This window comes from Salmo trutta, chromosome 17 (assembly GCF_901001165.1).
Source record: "Salmo trutta chromosome 17, fSalTru1.1, whole genome shotgun sequence".
NCBI lineage: Eukaryota > Metazoa > Chordata > Actinopteri > Salmoniformes > Salmonidae > Salmo > Salmo trutta.
The window spans coordinates 3,727,129-3,747,284 of NC_042973.1; the positions used below are offsets into that span (position 1 = coordinate 3,727,129).

A 20,156-nucleotide genomic window follows, 5' to 3' on the forward strand; every position below is an offset into this window, starting at 1 on the left:
TCTCAGAAAATTACCAATCCCACAAGGTATGACTCCAAACACCCAGAAAAGGCTACTCTCCTCGATGTTATCCTCACAAATAATCCTGATAGGTATCAGTCTGGTGTTTTCTGTAATGACCTTAGTGATCACTGTTTTACAGCCTGTGTTCATAATGGCTGCTCAGTGAAACGACCTGTCCTGATTTGTCATAGACGCATGCTAAAAAACTTGAAAGAGCAAGCCTTCCTTCATGAACTGGCCTCTGTAAACTGGTATAGAATCAGCCTGATCCCCTGTCAAAGGTCAAAGATGCTTGGACCTTATTTTTTTGATATTTTTAGTAGTTTTGATAACAAACACACCCCAATAAAGAACATTTGAATAAAAAAACAGGTTCAGCCCCTGGTTCAACCGTGATCTGGCAGAGTTACTGCGCCTCAAGAATTCCATTTGGCAAAAGGCTCGGCACACACATACTCAGGCTGACTGGCTCTCGTTCAGGCAAATGAGAAATAAGTGCACTCAGGCTATTCGGAAGGCCAAAGTTAGTTACTTTAAGGAGCAGTTCTCTCTCTGTGAGTCTAACCCCAAGATGTTCTGGAAAACGGTTAAAGACCTGGAGAATAAACCCTCCTCCTCACAGCTGCCCATGTCCCTTAATGTTGATGATGTGGTTGTTACTGACAAGAAGCACATGGCTGAGCTCTTTAAATCACCACTTCATTAAGTCAGGATTCCGATTTGACTCAGCCATGCCTCCTTGCCTGTCCGACTATCCCCGATGCTCCTCCCTCTTTTCCCCCCCTGCCACGCTACAAAGTTTCTCCCTGCAGGCGGTCACTGAGTCCGAGGTGCTAAAGGAGCTCCTTAAACTTGACCCCATAAAAAACATCTGGGCCAGGTTAACCTGTCTCTCCTCTCTGGGGAGGTTCCCATTGCTTGGAAGGCAGACACGGTGCATCCTTTATATAAAGGGAGAGATCAAGCTGATCCTAACTGTTATAGGCCTATTTCTATGTTTTTCCTTTGAGAAATGAACAAGTAGTGCTATTCATTGTAAGTGTCACTCCAGGTGGACTCTACTGTTTTGGTGCGCGTGAACTGAAGCGCGCTACATGTTGTTTTTATCCGGTATTAGAAACAGTTTATTCCGTCTCCAATTTTATTGATTATTTACGTTTTAGGGTACCTGAGGATGGATTAGGAACGTTGTTTGAAATGTTTGGACCAAGTTTACAGGTAACTTATTAGATACTTTGTATCTTATTAGATACTTTGGGCGTGTTGAAACCGGTGTATTCTGAATCAAACGTGCCAAATAAATGGTCATTTTTTGGGACATAAAGAAGGACATTATCGAACAAAAGGACCATTTGTGATGTTTCTGGGACATTTTGGAGTGCTAACAGAAGAAGATCTTCAAAGGTAAGGCATTCATTATATCGCTATTTCTAACTTTTATGGCGCACCTGTCTGGTTGAAATATGATTTTCATGTGTTTGTATGCGGGGCGCTGTCCTCAGATAATCGTATGGTCTGCTTTCTCCGTAAAGCCTTTTTGAAATCTGACACAGCGGCTGGATTAAGCGAGCCTCCATCTTTAGCGTGAGTGAAGTGAGATCGGACAAAATGAAAGTAGGAATATTTGAAGTAGTTCTCATACAAACTTTAGAAGTCCGAACTCTTTCTAAAAAAAAAACATGTCGCTGTCGTATAACATTTATTTTTATTGCATATTTTCTGTATTGATCACAGTCCCATCAGGTAGCCTGATTTCTGATGTGTCCATGTAAACAGGATTATTATGTTACTCGTTCTTCTTCCAAAGCATGTCAACGTGGTTTGGAGCGAGCAGTCGCACTACGCTTCACTCCACAGGTAATATTACACTTCACTACATTACAACGGTTTGATTTGTTTGATCCGAGCAATTCTTTTCTTTTCTTAGCTAGCTACATAGCCGTCTTTGTATCAAAGATAATCGTGTAGCTTAGAGTAATTATCGAAGTTAGCTATCTTCGTCCTCCTAACGTAGTCATCACTGCTAGCTAGCTAGTCAACACTGCTAGCTAGCCAACCAGCCAACTTCCACCGACTAGCTGCACTATCTATTACATTACAACGGAACGACTTGACTAGTGTAGTGTTAGTGAGCCAGCTACTTAGTTGTCTTTGCATCTAAGATAATTGTGTAGTTTAGAGTAATTATTAGTAAGTAGCCAGCCGCGACGCCAGACGTAGTCAACACACCTAGTCATCATTAATCCACTGCTAGCTAGCTAGCCAACCGTTACCGACTAGCAGCGCTGTAGATACCAATACTTTTACAACGGAACGATTTGACTAGTGCAGTGTTGGCTAGCTAGCTACATAGTTGTCTTTGTCATAGCTTGATAATTGTGTAGTTTAGTAACTACCGAGGTTAGCTAGCCAGCTATTGCCGTCCCCCGCGACGCCATTTTTCCTAACCCAGCCAACTAGTAACACTGTAGAAACTAAAATACATTACAAAGGAACGTCTTGATTAGTGTTATGTTAGCTAGCTACAAAGTTGCTTTTGTATCATGACAAGGTGTAGTACTGAAACTATCGAGGTCACCTAGCCAGCTACACGGTCAAACAAAGTCAACAACGCAGCCACTGCTAGCTAGCCTACTCCACCAGCCAGCAGTACTGTATCATTTTCGTCATTTCAGTCAATAGATTTTCTGCAACGTAAGCTTAACTTTCTGAACATTCGAGACGTGTAGTCCACTTGTCATTCCAATCTCCTTTGCATTAGCGTAGCCTCTTCTGTAGCTTGTCAACTATGTGTCTGTCGATCCCGGTTCTCTCCACTCTGCACAGGCCATACAAACGCTTCACACCGCGTGGCCGCTGCCACTCTAACCTGGTGGTCCCAGCGCGCACAACCCACGTGGAGTTCCAGGTCTCCGGCAGCCTCTGGAACTGCCGGTCTGCGGCCAACAAGGCTGAGTTCATCTCAGCCTATGCTACCCTCCAGTCCCTAGACTTCCTGGCGCTGACGGAAACATGGATCACCACAGATAACACTGCTACTCCTACTGCTCTCTCCTCGTCTGGCCACGTGTTCTCGCATACCCCTAGAGCATCGAGCCAGCATCCTTGACCGTGGTGGCACTGGAATCCTCATCTCTCCCAAGTGGACATTCTCTCTTTCTCCCCTGACCCATCTGTCTATCTCCTCATTTGAATTCCATGCTGTCACAGTTACCAGCCCTTTCAAGCTTAACATCCTCATCATTTATCGCCCTCCAGGTTCCCTTGGAGAGTTCATCAATGAGCTTGACGCCTTGATAAGTTCCTTCCCTGAGGATGGCTCACCTTTCACAGTTCTGGGTGACTTTAACCTCCCCACGTCTACCTTCGACTCATTCCTCTCTGCCTCCTTCTTTCCACTCCTCTCCTCTTTTGACCTCACCCTCTCACCTTCCCCCCCTACTCACAAGGCAGGCAATACGCTTGACCTCATCTTTACTAGATGCTGTTCTTCCACTAATCTCATTGCAACTCCTCTCCAAGTCTCCGACCACTACCTTGTATCCTTTTCCCTCTCGCTCTCATCAAAAACTTCTCACTCTGCCCCTACTCGGATGGTATTGCGCCGTCCCAACCTTCGCTCTCTCTCTCCTGCTACTCTCTCCTCTTCCATCCTATCATCTCTTCCCTCTGCTCAAACCTTCTCCAACCTATCTCCTGATTTTGCCTCCTCAACCCTCCTCTCCTCCCTCTCTGCATCCTTTGATTTTCTCTGTCCCCTATCCTCCAGGCCGGCTCGGTCCTCCCCTCCTGCTCCGTGGCTCGACGACTCACTGCGAGCTCACAGAACAGGGCTCCGGGCAGCCGAGCGGAAATGGAGGAAAACTCGCCTCCCTGCGGACCTCGCATCCTTTCACTCCCTCCTCTCTACATTTTCCTCTTCTGTCTCTGCTGCTAAAGCCACTTTCTACCACTCTAAATTCCAAGCATCTGCCTCTAACCCTAGGAAGCTTTTTGCTACCTTCTCCTCCCTCCTGAATCCTCCTCCCCCTCCCCCCCCCCCTCCTCCCTCACTGCGGATGACTTCGTCAACCATTTTGAAAAGAAGGTTGACGACATCCGATCCTCGTTTGCTAAGTCAAGCGACACCGCTGGTCCTGCTCACACTGCCCTACCCTGTGCTTTGACCTCTTTCTCCCCTCTCTCTCCAGATGAAATCTCGCGTCTTGTGACGGCCGGCCGCCCAACAACCTGCCCACTTGACCCTATCCCCTCCTCTCTTCTCCAGACCATTTCCGGAGACCTTCTCCCCTACCTCACCTCGCTCATCAACTCATCCTTGACCGCTGGCTACGTCCCTTCCGTCTTCAAGAGAGCGAGAGTTGCACCCCTTCTGAAAAAACCTACACTCGATCCCTCCGATGTCAACAACTACAGACCAGTATCCCTTCTTTCTTTTCTCTCCAAAACTCTTGAACGTGCCGTCCTTGGCCAGCTCTCCTGCTATCTCTCTCAGAACGACCTTCTTGATCCTAATCAGTCAGGTTTCAAGACTGGGCATTCAACTGAGACTGCTCTTCTCTGTGTCACGGAGGCTCTCCGCACTGCTAAAGCTAACTCTCTCTCCTCTGCTCTCATCCTTCTAGACCTATCTGCTGCCTTTGATACTGTAAACCATCAGATCCTCCTCTCCACCCTCTCCGAGCTGGGCATCTCCGGCGCGGCCCACGCTTGGATTGCGTCCTACCTGACAGGTCGCTCCTACCAGGTGGCGTGGCGAGAAGCTGTCTCCGCACCACGTGCTCTCACCACTGGTGTCCCCCAGGGCTCTGTTCTAGGCCCTCTCCTATTCTCGCTATACACCAAGTCACTTGGCTCTGTCATATCCTCACACGGTCTCTCCTATCATTGCTATGCAGACGACACACAATTAATCTTCTCCTTTCCCCCTTCTGACAACCAGGTGGCGAATCGCATCTCTGCATGTCTGGCAGACATATCAGTGTGGATGAAGGATCACCACCTCAAGCTGAACCTCGGCAAGACGGAGCTGCTCTTCCTCCCGGGGAAGGACTGCCCGTTCCATGATCTCGCCATCACGGTTGACAACTCCCTTGTGTCCTCCTCCCAGAGTGCTAAGAACCTTGGCGTGATCCTGGACAACACCCTGTCGTTCTCCACTAACATCAAGGCGGGTGACCCGATCCTGTAGGTTCATGCTCTACAACATTCGCAGAGTACGACCCTGCCTCACACAGGAAGCGGCGCAGGTCCTAATCCAGGCACTTGTCATCTCCCGTCTGGATTACTGCAACTCGCTGTTGGCTGGGCTCCCTGCCTGTGCCATCAAACCCCTACAACTCATCCAGAACGCCGCAGCCCGTCTGGTGTTCAACCTTCCCAAGTTCTCTCACGTCACCCCGCTCCTCCGCTCTCTCCACTGGCTTCCAGTTGAAGCTCGCATCCGCTACAAGACCATGGTGCTTGCCTACGGAGCTGTGAGGGGAACGGCACCTCCGTACCTTCAGGCTCTGATCAGGCCCTACACCCAAACAAGGGCACTGCGTTCATCCACCTCTGGCCTGCTCGCCTCCCTACCTCTGAGGAAGCACAGTTCCCGCTCAGCCCAGTCAAAACTGTTCGCCGCTCTGGCACCCCAATGGTGGAACAATCTCCCTCACGATGCCAGGACAGCGGAGTCAATCACCACCTTCCGGAGACACCTGAAACCCCACCTCTTTAAGGAATACCTGGGATAGGATAAAGTAATCCTTCTAACCCCCCCTTTAAAGGATTTAGATGCACTATTGTAAAGTGTTTGTTCTACTGGATATTATAGGTGAATGCACCAATTTGTAAGTCGCTCTGGATAAGAGCGTCTGCTAAATGACTTAAATGAAAAATAAAAATTAACAAGAAGTTAAGCTTTATTTTGATGTATTATTTGATGTATATTGTCGTGAATGTTGAATATTGATATTCCTGTAGTTTGAATTTGGCGCGCTGCCATTTCATTGGATGTTGTCAAATCGATCCTGCTAAAGGGATTGGCGCGTGAAGGGATCCATATTAAACGCTCTACAACAAAGCTTTCTTAGTGTCCAACAAGCTTTCTCTTCCTTTAACTGACTTGGCCTATTTAAAGAAAGGTTCAATTAAAAAAATATATTAAAAAAAAGTGCTCTGGTGTGGTGTCCTCTGGTGTGACAGCTCAAAGACATATTATTTTATAGGCTATGCTGTAGGGGTCGCGTGTACAGTCTGGCAGTGTCAATGATCTAAAGGCTTCCATGTGACAACCTGTTTAATCTGATGCTGTGCATGTTGTGGATTTTGTGGAATTGGGATTTTATTTAACATTTTCCCAGATCTTGTCATTCCATTTTTTTCTGGAAAAGTTAAGAGTGTTGCCAGGACAATCCCGGGTTCCTGGTTACCCATGTTAATCCCTAGTTAATCCCTAGTTAATCCCATGTTAATCCCTAGTTAATCCCATGTTTATCCCTAGTTAATCTGGTGTGGATTGGTGTGGTGTGGAGTGGATTGGTGTGGTGTGGATTGGTGTGGTGTGGAGTGGATTGGTGTGGTGTGGAGTGGATTGGTGTGGTGTGTATTGGTGTGGTGTGGAGTGGAGTGGATTGGTGTGGTGTGGATTGGTGTGGTGTGGATTGGTGTGGTGTGGATTGGTGTGGTGTGGTGTGGATTAGTGTGGATTGGTGTGGAGTGGATTGGTGTGGTGTGGATTGGTGTGGATTGGTGTGGTGTGGAGTGGATTGGTGTGGAGTGGATTGGTGTGGTGTGGAGTGGATTGGTGTGGAGTGGATTGGTGTGGAGTGGATTGGAGTGGATTGGTGTGGAGTGGATTGGTGTGGAGTGGATTGGTGTGGAGTGGATTGGAGTGGATTGGTGTGGAGTGGATTGGTGTGGTGTGGATTGGTGTGGTGTGGAGTGGATTGGTGTGGATTGGTGTGGTCAGGTGTGGTGTGGACCAGGCCAGCTGCTGCAGAACGCACAGCTGAAATATGTTTCTCAGTGGAGAAGTAGGAGAGGGGGGGAGAGAGAGAGATATAATCTGAAGTCAAATGTCTACTGTTTGCTGACGATCTGGTGCTTCTGTCCCCAACCAAGGAGGGCTTACAGCAGCACCTAGATCTTCTGCACAGATTCTGTCAGACCTGGACCCTGCCAGTAAATCTCAGTAAGACAAAAAGAATGGTGTTCAAAAAAAGGTCCAGTCGCCAAGACAACAAATACAAATTCCATCTAGACATCGTTGCCCTAGAGCAAACAAAAAACAATATATACCTCGGCCTAAACATCAGCGCCACAGGTAACTTCCACAAGGCTGTGAACGATCTGAGAGACAAGGGGGGCCTTTTATGTCATCAAAAGGAACATCAAATTTGACATACCAATTAGGATCTGGCTAAAAATACTTGAATCAGTTATAGAAGCCATCGCCCTTTATGGTTGTGAGGTCTGGGGTCCGCTCACCAACCAAGAATTCACAAAAACACCAAACTGAGACTGCATGCAGAATTCTGCATAAATATCCTCAGTGCACAATGTATAACACCAAATAATGCATTCAGAGCAGAATTAGGCCGATACCCACTAATTATCTAAATCCAGAAAAGAGACGTTAAATTCTATAGCCACCTAAAAGGAAGCGATTCCCAAACCTTCCATAACAAAGCCATCACCTACAGAGAGATGAACCTGGAGAAGAGTCCCCTAAGCAAGCTGGTCCTGGGGCTCTGTTCACAAACACAAACAGACCCCACAAAGCCCCAGGACAGCAACACAATTAGACCCAACCAAATCATGAGAAAACAAAAAAGATAATTACTTGACACATTGGAAAGAATTAACAAAAACTAGAATGCTATTTGGCCCTAAACAGAGAGTACACAGTGGCAGAATACCTGATCACTGTGACTGACCCAAACTTAAGGAACGCTTTGACTATGTACAGACTCAGTGAGCATAGCCTTGCTATTGAGAAAGGCCGCTGCAGGCAGACCTGGCTCTCAAGAGAAGACAGGCTATGTGCACACTGCCCACAACATGAGGTGGAAACTGAGCTGCACTTCCTAACATCCTGCCAAATGTATGACCATATTAGAGACACATATTTTCCTCAGATTACACAGACCCACAAAGAATTCGAAAACAAACCCGATTTTGATAAACTCCCATATCTACTGGGTGAAATACCAGTGTACCATCACAGCATCAAGATGTGTGACCTGTTGCCACAAGAAAAGGGCAACCAGTGAAGAACAAACACCATTGTAAATACAACCCATATTTATGTTTATATATTTTCCCTTTTGTACTTTAACCATTTGCACATCGTTACAACACCGTATATAGACAATATGACATTTGAAATGTCTTTATTATTTTGCAACTTCTGTGAGTATAATGTTTACTGTTTATTTGTATTGTTTATTTCACTTCCGTTTATTATCTATTTCACTTGCTTTGGCAATGTTAATATATGTTTCTCATGCAAATAAAGCCCCTTGAATTGAATTGAGAGGAGAGAGAGCAAGAGAGAGATGGAGGGGGGAGAGAGGAGAGGTGAGGCAAAGAGAGAGAAGGAGAGATGGAGGAGAGAGAGACAGAGAGACAGAGAGACAGATATAGAGGAGAGGGATGGAGGAGAGGGAGGATAGGGGCACAGACGATAGCAGGTGAACAGTAGGTGAACAGCAGGAGGACAGCAGGAGGACAGCAGGAGGACAGCACGTGGGTGTGTTTGTGTGTACTGTACTCACGCGTCAGGTCCTCGTCAGCCATCGTTAGGGTGCTTCGCTCCACCTCCAGCCGGTTCCTCTCCTCCTCCAGAGAGGACACTAGCTCCTGGCCCTCAAAGACACAAGTCTCTAGAGACTCCTTCTCCGCTCTGACAGACAACAGAGAGAGAGAGAGAGAGAGAGAGAGAGAGAGAGAGAGAGGAGAGAGAGAGAGAGAAAAGAGAGAGAGAAAGAGAGAGAGAAAGAGAGAAGAGAGAGAGAGAGAGAGAGAGAGAGAGATGTTAGTCCCTTCCACCAAACAACCAGGTGTGAAACAAATCAAATCAACTCAAAGTTTATTTGTCACGTGCACCGAATACAACAGGTACAGTGAAATGCTTGCTTACAGGCTCTAACCAATAGTGTGTGTGTAGGTAAGTAAAGAAATAAAACATCAGTAAAAAGACATTTGAAAATAAGAGTAGCAAGGCTATATACAGACACCGGTTAGTCAGGCTGATTGAGGTAGTATGTACATGTAGGTATGGTTAAAGTGACTATGCATATATGACGAAAAGAGAGCAGCAGTAGCGTAAAGAGAGGGGTTGGCGGGTGGTGGGACACAATGCATATAGCCCGGTTAGCCAATATGCGGGAGCACTGGTTGGTCGATGCAAATAGTCCAGGAGTCGATGCAGGAGTCTTATGGCTTGTGGGTAGAAACTGTTGAGAAGCCTTTTTGTCCTAGACTTGGCACTCCGGTACCGCTTGCCATGCGGTAGTAGAGAGAACAGTCTATGACTGGGGTGGCTGGGGTCTTTGACAATTTTCAGGGCCTTCCTCTGACACTGCCTGGTGTAGAGGTCCTGGATGGCAGGCAGCTTTGCCCCAGTGATGTACTGGGCCGTACGCACTACCCTCTGAAGTGCCTTGCGGTCGGAGGCCGAGCAATTGCCGTACCAGGCAGTGATGCAACCGGTCAGGATGCTCTCAATGTTGCAACTGTAGAACCTTTTGAGGATCTCAGGACCCATGCCAAATCTTTTTAGTTTCCTGAGGGGGAATAGGCTTTATCGTGCCCTCTTCACGACTGTCTTGGTGTTTTTGGACCATTCTAGTTTGTTGGTGATGTGGACACCAAGGAACTTGAAGCTCTCAACCTGCTCCACTACAGCCCCATTGATGAGAATGGGGGCGTGCTCGGTCCTCCTTTTCCTGTAGTCCACAATCATCTCCTTAGTCTTGGTTACGTTGAAGGATAGGTTTTTATTCTGGCACCACCCGGCCAGGTCTCTGACCTCCTCCCTATAGGCTGTCTCGTCGTTGTCGGTGATCAGGCCTAACACTTGTGTCATCGGCAAACTTAATGATGGTGTTGGAGTCGTGCCTGGCCATGCAGTCGTGGGTGAACAGGGAGTACAGGAGGGGACTGAGCACACACCCCTGGGGAGCTCCAGTGTTGAGGATCAGCGAGGTAGATGTGTTGCTACCTACCCTCACCACCTAGGGGCGGCCCGTCAGGAAGTCCAGGATCTAGTTGCAGAGGGAGGTGTTTAGTCCCAGGGTCCTTAGCTTAGTGATGAGCTTTGAGGGTACTATGGCAGACATATCAGTGTGGATGACGGATCACCACCTCAAGCTGAACCTCGGCAAGACGGAGCTGCTCTTCCTCCCGGGGAAGGACTGCCCGTTCCATGATCTCGCCATCACGGTTGACAACTCCCTTGTGTCCTCCTCCCAGAGTGCTAAGAACCTTGGCGTGACCCTGGACAACACCCTGTCGTTCTCCACTAACATCAAGGCGGTGACCCGATCCTGTAGGTTCATGCTCTACAACATTCGCAGAGTACGACCCTGCCTCACACAGGAAGCGGCGCAGGTCCTAATCCAGGCACTTGTCATCTCCCGTCTGGATTACTGCAACTCGCTGTTGGCTGGGCTCCCTGCCTGTGCCATCAAACCCCTACAACTCATCCAGAACGCCGCAGCCCGTCTGGTGTTCAACCTTCCCAAGTTCTCTCACGTCACCCCGCTCCTCCGCTCTCTCCACTGGCTTCCAGTTGAAGCTCGCATCCGCTACAAGACCATGGTGCTTGCCTACGGAGCTGTGAGGGGAACGGCACCTCCGTACCTTCAGGCTCTGATCAGGCCCTACACCCAAACAAGGGCACTGCGTTCATCCACCTCTGGCCTGCTCGCCTCCCTACCTCTGAGGAAGCACAGTTCCCGCTCAGCCCAGTCAAAACTGTTCGCTGCTCTGGCACCCCAATGGTGGAACAAGCTCCCTCACGATGCCAGGACAGCGGAGTCAATCACCACCTTCCGGAGACACCTGAAACCCCACCTCTTTAAGGAATACCTGGGATAGGATAAAGTAATCCTTCTAACCCCCCCCCCTTTAAAAGATTTAGATGCACTATTGTAAAGTGGTTGTTCTACTGGATATTATAGGTGAATGCACCAATTTGTAAGTCGCTCTGGATAAGAGCGTCTGCTAAATGACTTAAATGTAAAATGTAAATGAACGCTGAGCTGTAGTCAATGAATAGCATTCTCACATAAGTGTTCCTTTTGTCCAGGTGGGAAAGGGCAGTGTGGAGTGCAATAAAGATTCCATCATCTGTGGATCTGTTGGGGCGGTATGCAAATTGGAGTGGGTCTAGGGTTTCTGGGATAATGGTGTTGATGTGAGCCATTACCAGCCTTTCAAAGCACTTCATGGCTACGGATGTGAGTGCTACGGGTCTGTAGTCATTTAGGCAGGTTGCCTTTGTGTTCTTGGGCACAGGGACTATGGTGGTCTGCTTGAAACATGTTGGTATTACAGACTCAATCAGGGACATGTTGAAAATGTCAGTGAAGACACCTGCCAGATGGTCAGCACACGTCCTGGTAATCCATCTGGCCCCGCAGCCTTGTGAATGTTGACCTGTTTAAAGGTCTTACTCACGTCAGCTACGGAGAGCGTAATCACACAGTCGTCCGGAACAGCTGATGGTCTCATGCATGTCTCAGTGTTGCTTGCCTCGAAGCGAGCATAGAATTGATTTAGCTCGTCTGGTAGGCTCGTGTCACTGGGCAGTTTGTAGTCTGTAATAGTTTGCAAGCCCGCCACATCCGACAAGCATCGGAGCCGATGTAGTATGATTCAATCTTAGCCCTTTATTGACGCTTTGCCTGTTTGATGGTTCGTCGCAGGGCATAGCGGGATTTCTTGTAAGCTTCCAGGTTAGAGTCCCGCACCTTGAAAGCGGAAGCTCTACCCTTTAGCTCAGTGCGAATGTTGCCTGTGGCTTCTGGTTGGGGTATGTATGCACGTACAGTCACTGTGGGGATGACGTCCTCGATGCACTTATTGATAAAGCCAGTGACTGATGTGGTGTACTCCTCAATGTCATTGGAAGAATCCCGGAACATGTTCCAGTCTGTGCTAGCAAAACAGTCCTGTAGTTTAGCATCTGCTTCATCTGACCATTTTTTATAGACCGAGTCACTGGTGCTTCCTGCTTTAATTTTAGCTTGTAAGCAGGAATCAGGAGGATTTACCAAATGGAGGGCGAGGGAGAGCTTTGTACGCGTCTCTGTGTGTGGAGTACAGGTGATCTAGAATGTTTTTCCCTCTGGTTGCACATTTAACATGTTGATAGAGATTTGGTAGAACTGATTTAAGTTTCCCTGCATTAAAATCTCCGGCCACTAGGAGCGCCGCCTCTGGGTGAGTGGTTTCCTGTTTGCTTATTTCCTTATACAGCTGACTGAGTGCGGTCTTAGTGCCGGCATCTGTCTGTGGTGGTAAATAAACAGCTATGAAAAGAATAGCTGAGAACTCTCTAGGCAAGTAGTGTGGCCTGCAATTTATCACAATATACTGTACTTCAGGCGAGCAAAATCTAGAGACTTCCTTAGATTTCGTGCACCAGCTGTTGTTTACAAATATGCACAGACCGTCCCCCCCTCGTCTTACCGGAGTGTGCTGTTCTATCTTACCGGTGCAGCATATATCCCGCTAGCTGAATATCCATGTCGTCATTCAGCCACGATTCCGTGAAACATGGGATATTACAGTTTTTGATGTCCCGTTGGTAGGATATTCGTGATCGTCCCTCGTCTAGTTTATTGGCCAATGATTGCACGTTGGCAAGTAATATTGACGTAACGGCAGCTTTCCTAGTTGCCTTCTGCGGGTCCTGACGAGGCATCCGGCTCTTCTTCCTCTGCGTCGCTTCCTTTTGCGAATAATTGGGATGTCTGCCCTGTGGGGTGTTTGGAGAATATCGTGTGAGTCCTGCTGTTGTTGTTGTTGTTGAAAAAATCTTTGTCTAATCTGAGGTGAGTGATCGCTGTCCTGATATCCAGAAGCTCTTATCTGCCCTAAGATACGGTTGCAGAAACATTATGTACAAAATAATTTACAAATATCCCGGAAAAAAACACATTATTGCACAATTGGTTAGGATACCGTAAAACGGCGGCCATTTTCTGCAAACAGGGAAGGGACTCAGGTGGTATGCTAATTTGGTATAGAGCAGACCTAACTCACTCCATTAAATTAATCAAAACAGGAACATTTTACATTTGGCTAGAAATTCAAAAGGAAATGATTTTCACAGAGAAAAATGTCCTCCTGTGTGCTACCTAAATCCTCCCACTAGAATCTCCATACTTTAATGAAGACAGCTTCTCCATCCTGGAGGGGGAGATCAACCATTTCCAGGCCCAGGGACAAGTACTAGTCTGTGGCAACCTAAATGCCAGAACCGGACAAGAACCTGACACCCTCAGCACACAGGGGGACAAACACCTGCCTGGAGGTGACAGCATCCCCCCCCCCAGACACAACTACGAGAACATAACCCACAAAAACAGGTCACAACTCCTGCAGCTCTGTTGCACGCTGGGTATGTACATAGTCAATGGTAGGCTTCGAAGGGACTCCTATGGTAGGTACACTTATAGCTCATCTCTTAGCGGTAGTAATGTAGACTTCTTTATCACTGACCTCAACCCAGAGTCTCTCAGAGTGTTCACAGTCAGCCCACTGACACCCCTATCAGATCACAGCAAAATCACAGTCTACTTGAACAGAGCAATACTCAATCATGAGCCATCAAAGCCAAAGGAACTGAGTAATATTAAGAAATGCTATAGAGGGAAGGAATGTAGTTTGGAAACCTACCAAAAAACATTTAAGCAACAAATTCTATCCCCTCTAGACAACTTCCTGGCCAAAACGTTCCACTGTAGTGGTGAAGGTGTAAACTTCGCAGTAGAAAGTCTTAACAATATATTTGACCTCTCAGCTTCTCTATCAAATCTATAAATGTCAAACAGAAAACTGAAAATTAACAACAATGACAAATGGTTTGATAAACCAGGTTTAAGAAACCTGTCCAACCAAAAACATAGAGACTAGACCCAGAAAACCTGAGCCTACGCCTTCACTATGGGGAATCACTAAAACAATACAGAAATACTCTACGGAAAAAGAAGGAACAGCACGTCAGAAATCAGCTCAATGTAGTTGAAGAATCCATAGACTCTAATCACTTCTGGGAAAATTGGAAAATACCTAACAAACAACAACACAAAGAGTTATCTATCCAAAATGGAGATGTATGGGTAAACCACTTCTCCAATCTTTTTGGCTCTATAACAAAGAACAAACAGCAAAAACATATACATGATCAAAAACAAATCTTAGAATCATCTATTAAAGACTACCAGAACCCACTGGATTCTCCAATTACCTTGAATGAACTACAGGCACAAAATACAAACCCTCCAACCCAAAAAGGCCTTTGGTGTTGATGGTATCCTTGAGAAAATGATAACATATACAGACAACAAATTCCAATTGGCTATACAAAACTCTTTGACATCATCCTTAGCTCTGGCATCTTCCCCAATATTTGGAACCAAGGACTGATCACCCCAATCCACAAAAGTGGAGACAAATTTGACCCCAATATCTACTGTGGGATATGCATCAACAGCAACCGTGGGAAAATCCTCTGCATTATCATTAACAGCAGACTTGTACATTTCCTCAGTGAAAACAATGTACTGAGCAAATGTCAAATTGGCTTTTTACCGAATTATCGTACGACAGACCACGTATTCACCCTGCACACCCTACTTGACAAACAAACAAACCAAAACAAAGGCAAAGTCTTCTCATGCTTTGTTGATTTAAAAAGAGGGTCTGCTATACAAATTGATGGAAAGTGGTATTGGCGGAAAAACATATAAAATCCATGTACACAACAACAAGTGTGTGGTTAAAATAGGCAAAAAACACACACATTTCTTCCCGCAGGGCCGTGGGGTGAGACAGGGATGCAGCTCGAGCCCCACCCTCTTCAACATATATATCAGCGAACTGGCGAGGGCACTAGAACAGTCTGCAGCACCCGGCCTCACCCTACTAGAATCTGAAGTCAAATGTCTACTGTTTTCTGATGATCTGGTGCTTCTGTCACCAACCAAGGAAGGCCTACAGCAGCACCTAGATTTTCTGCACAGATTCTGTCAGACTTGGGCCCTGAGAGTAAATCTCATTAAGACCAAAATAATGGTGTACCAAAAAACTCTCTAAAAAAGGTCCAGTCGTCAGTACCACAAATACAAATTACATCTAGACACCATTGCCCTAGAGCAAACAAAAAACAATACATACCTTGGCCTAAAAATACTTGAATCAGTTGTGAGGCCTGGGGTCCGCTCACCAACCAAGAATTCACAAAATGGGACAAACACCAAATTGAGACTCTGCATGCAGAATTCTGCAAAAATATCCTCTGTGTACAACGTAAAACACCAAATAATGCAGAGCAGAACTAGGCCGATACCCTCCAATTATCAAAATCCAGAAAAGAGACGTTAAATTCTACAACCACCTAAAAGGAAGCAATTCCCAAACCCTTTTATAACAAAGCCATGACCTACAGAGAGATGAACCTGGAGAAGAGTCCCCTAAGTAAGCTGGTCCTGGGGCTCTGTTCACAAACACAAACAGACCCCACAGAGCCCCAGGACAGCCACACAAAGATATTATCTACTTCACTTGCTTTGGCAATGTTAACATATGTTTTCCATGCCAATAAAGCCCCTTGAATTGAATTGATTTGAATTGAGAGCGAGAACGACAGAGAGAGACAGCTAGAGAGAGAGAGAGGTTCATTTTTCATCTGCTGCATTACAATAATACACACACACACACACATACACACAGTGTGGTAAAGTGGTTAGGGCTCTGAAAATAGGACCATTGAAACCCTATAGGTACCTGAAGCAGTAAAACCCAATGAACCGCGGTTGGTATACCCCGTCAATAAAACCCAACCTGAAACGTCTTGTTACACAACGACACACGCTATGGTACTGTTCTGCACAAGAAAGAACCAGACCCACATAATCACCCACCCACTTACTACCCTCCCTCCCTCCCAACCTTCCCCAACCCACACCCAAACACACACTGCCTTACCTGAGAATGGCCAGCTCCTGTTCCAGGCCCCATGCCCTGCGGTCAACGGCAGTCAGCTGGACCCCCAGACTGGCCTTGTCCTTGGCCACATCCTCTCTGTCACGGTGGGCCCTCTGTAGTGCCACAGCCTTGCTGTCCAGCTCTCTACGGCTAGAGGTCAATTGGTCGGACAGGGACTGGACCTGCTTATTGACCTGGGGATGAACACAGGAACATATCATAGACACACAACCACAGACTGCTGCTCTGACAGAGACCTGCTAACTGACACAGAAACATCACAACCACAGACTGCTGCTCTGACAGAGACCTGCTAACTGACACAGAAACATCACAACCACAGACTGCTGCTATGACGGGGGGTACTGTCACGACTTCCGCCGAAGTCGGCTCCTCTCCTTGTTCGGGCGGTGTTTGGCGGTCAACGTCACCGGCTTTCTAGCCATCGCCGCTCCATTGTTCATTCATCCATTGTTCCCTGCACACCTGGTTTTCATTCCCTAATCACACTACATGTATATATTCCTCTGTTCCCCCTCATGTCTTTGTGTGAAATTGTTTTGTGTTACGTGCAAATTTTGACGTGCTAGAATGGTGTTCGTTTTTTCCGTGTTTTATCACGAGGTATGTTTATTTGTTTGAACAATATTAATGTGACTGTTTACGCATTTTGCACTTTTGCCAATTGGCTGGAGGTTTTGACGCAGTGGCGTCCGTCTGTTGGTTTCTCCTGCCTAAATAAAGTGTGCGTCTGTTCACAACTCTCTTCTCTCCTGCACCTGACTCCGCTCCCAGTACGAACACCATTGACAGAATTTCACACCTACCATGGAGTCAGCAGGAGCAGGTACCCCAGTCAGAGGAGTCGAGGAACGCATCCAGGAACACTCGGCAATGCTGCATCATCTCGGTGCCATGATGGATCGTGTTGTCCAGACAGGAAGTCTCTCCAGCGCCTCGACCAGCGCAACCGGGGTTACCAATACCCGTCCCGTCCGGATCCAGTTCCAGTGGGATGCGTCTCTCCCTTCCCAGGGAGTATGATGGGACGGCAGCACAGTGCCAGGGATTCCTCTTACAACTGGACCTATACCTGGCCACCGTTCACCCAGCTCCCTCGGGAAGGGAGAGTGTTCGCCCTCGTCTCACGCCTCTCAGGGAGAGCTCTGGAGTGGGCAAACGCCGTATGGGGAGAAGGAGACGCGGCGTTGAACCACTTCGAGGAGTTCACCCGCTGCTTCCGGGCCGTCTTCGACCATCCGCCCGAAGGAAGAGCGGCGGGGGAACGGCTCTTCCATTTGAGGCAGGGGACGAGGAGCGCACAGGAGTTCGCACTGGAATTCCGGGCCTTGACCGCCGGAGCAGGATGGAACCCTCATCGACCACTGCAGATGCGGCCTGCGGGAGTTGGCCTGCAGGGATGCCACCATCACTTTTGACCAACTGGTGGATCTGTCCATCCGGTCGGACGTCCTGAGGCTCCGGTGCCCATGGAGTTGGGAGGGGCTGCGTGTAGGGAGACTGGAGGTGGGAGCTTCACGTGCAGCATTTGTGGCCGCAGAGGGCACACTGCTGGTCGGTGCCGGGTTGGTCCCTCTGGGAGTCGAGGCAGCAGGCAGGGCACTCTGGCGTCACCCCAGGTGAGTCTGCACCACTCTCATCCAGAGTCCTCTGTTGTCCACCTGTTTGTACCGGTTTGTTTTCCCGAGTTTTCCCCGCATTCCCAGCATAAGGCGCTCATCAATTCAGGCGCAGCTGGGAATTTTATCGACAGAGCGTTCGCCCTTAGTTTAGGGATCCCCATTATTCCTGTGGTTAGACCTTTCCCGGAATACGCTCTGGATAGTCGACCATTAGGGTCAAGGCTAATCAGGGAAGCCACCATCTCCCTGGCCATGGAGACGCAGGGGGGTCACGAGAGAATCAGTCTCTTCCTCATTGACTCTCCTGCGTTTTCTAACAAGTAATCTAACAATTCTACAACAACTACCTAATACACACACATTTAACAAGTAATCTAACAATTCCCCAAAACCTACCTAATACACACAATGTAAAGGGGTGAATGAGAATATGTACATATAAATATATGGATGAGCGATGGCCAAGCGGCATAGGCAAGGTACAATAGATGTTATAAAATACAGTATATACATGTGATATGAGTAATGTAAGATATGTGTACATTATTCAAAGCGGCATTGTTTAAAGTGACTAGTGATCCATTTATTAAAGTGCCCAGTGATTGGGTCTCAATGCAGGCAGCATCCTCTCTGAGTTAGTGATTGCTGTTTAGCTGTCTGATGGCCTTGAGATAGAAGTTGTTTTTCAGTCTCTCTGTCCCCGCTTTGATGCACCTGTACTGACCTCGCCTTCTGGATGGTAGCGGTGTGAACAGGCAGTGGCTCGGGTGGTTGTTGTCCTTGATGATCTTTTTGGCCTTCCTGTGACATGGGGTGCTGTAGGTGTCCTGGAGGGCAGGTAGTTTGCCCCCGGTGATGCCCGACAGGAGGCTCTCGATTGAGCATCTGTAAAAGTTTGTCTGTGTTTTGGCTGACAAAGCCAAATTTCTTCAGCCTCCGAGTGGGCTTGATTACCAACAACGACGAGACAGCCTACAAGGAGGAGGTGAGGGCACTAGGAGTGTGGTGTCAGGAAAACAACCTCTCACTCAATGTCAACAAAACAAAGGAGATGATCGTGGACTTCAGGAAACAGCAATGGGAGCACCCCGCTATCCACATCGAAGGGACAGGCACATCACAGACAAAGAAATGAATACATAAGTATTCAGACCATTTGCTATGAGACTCGAAATTGGGCTCAGGTGCATCCTGTTTCCATTGATCATCCTTGAAATTCAATTGATTGGACATGATTTGGAAAGGCACACACCTGTCTGTATAAGGTCCCACAGTAGGTCGAAGGAATTGTCCGTAGAGGTCCAAGACAGGATCGTGTCGAGGCACAGATCTGGGGAAGGGTACCAAAACATTTCTGCAGCATTGAAGGTCCCCAAGAACATAGTGGCCTCCATCATTCTTAAATGGAAGAAGTTTGGAACGACCAAGAGTCTCCACCAATCAGGCCTTTATGGTAGAGAGTAAAAGGCCCACTTGAAGATTGCCAAAAGGCACTTAAAAACTCTCAGACCATGAGAAACAAGATTCTCTGGTCTGATGAAACCAAGATTGAACTCTATAGCCTGAATGCCAAACGTCACGTCTGGAGGAAACCTGGCACCATCCCTACGGTGAAGCATGGTGGTGGCAGCATCATGTTGTGGGGATGTTTTTCAGCGGCAGGGACTGGGAGACTAGTCAGGATGGAGGCAAAGATGAACAGAGCAAAGTACAGCGAGATCCTTGATGAAAACCTGCTCCAGAGCGCTCAGGGCCTCAGACTGGGGTGAAGGTTCACCTTCCAACAGGACAATGACCCTAAGCACACAGCCAAGGCAACGCAAGAGTCTCTGAATGTGTAAGGGGTGCGTACTGGCGGCAGAGAAGTCAGACGCAGGAGAGCAAAACCTGTGTTTCCAATGGCGCAGTTTAATAATAAAAACCCACCGGAAAACAGAACTATCAATAAATGGGTACAAAACCCGACGCCCACCAGACATAACGTGCACAAGCAATAAACAATTTTGGACAAAAGACATGGGGGTTAAATACACAACATGTAATGAATGGAATTGGAACCAGGTGTGTGGGAAGACAAGACAAAACAAATGGAAAATGAAAGGTGGATCGGAGATGGCTAGAAGACTGGTGACGTCGACCGCCGAACATCGCCCGAACAAGGAGAGGGACCGACTTCGGAGGAAGTCTATGACAGTACCCCCGCTTGACGCGCAGCTCTAGCAGCGCGTCGACACCGGCCTCGAGGACGACCTGGAGGGCGAGGCGCAGGGCGATCCGGACGAAGACGGTGGAACTCCTGCAGCA

At 47.6% G+C, this 20,156-nt stretch overlaps 1 protein-coding gene across 1 annotated transcript in view; it reads right to left on the reverse strand.

Moving 5' to 3' along the window:
* crocc2 (ciliary rootlet coiled-coil, rootletin family member 2) overlaps positions 1-20,156 on the reverse strand; it is a 157,023-nt gene that overhangs the window by 21,837 nt on the left and 115,030 nt on the right. Inside the window, exons 18-19 of the mRNA XM_029697372.1 lie at positions 16,210-16,403; positions 8,766-8,893 (exon numbers count right to left, since the gene is read on the reverse strand). Of these exons, the coding sequence (XP_029553232.1) occupies positions 8,766-8,893; positions 16,210-16,403 (322 nt within the window). The remainder of the gene's footprint in view (positions 1-8,765; positions 8,894-16,209; positions 16,404-20,156) is intronic.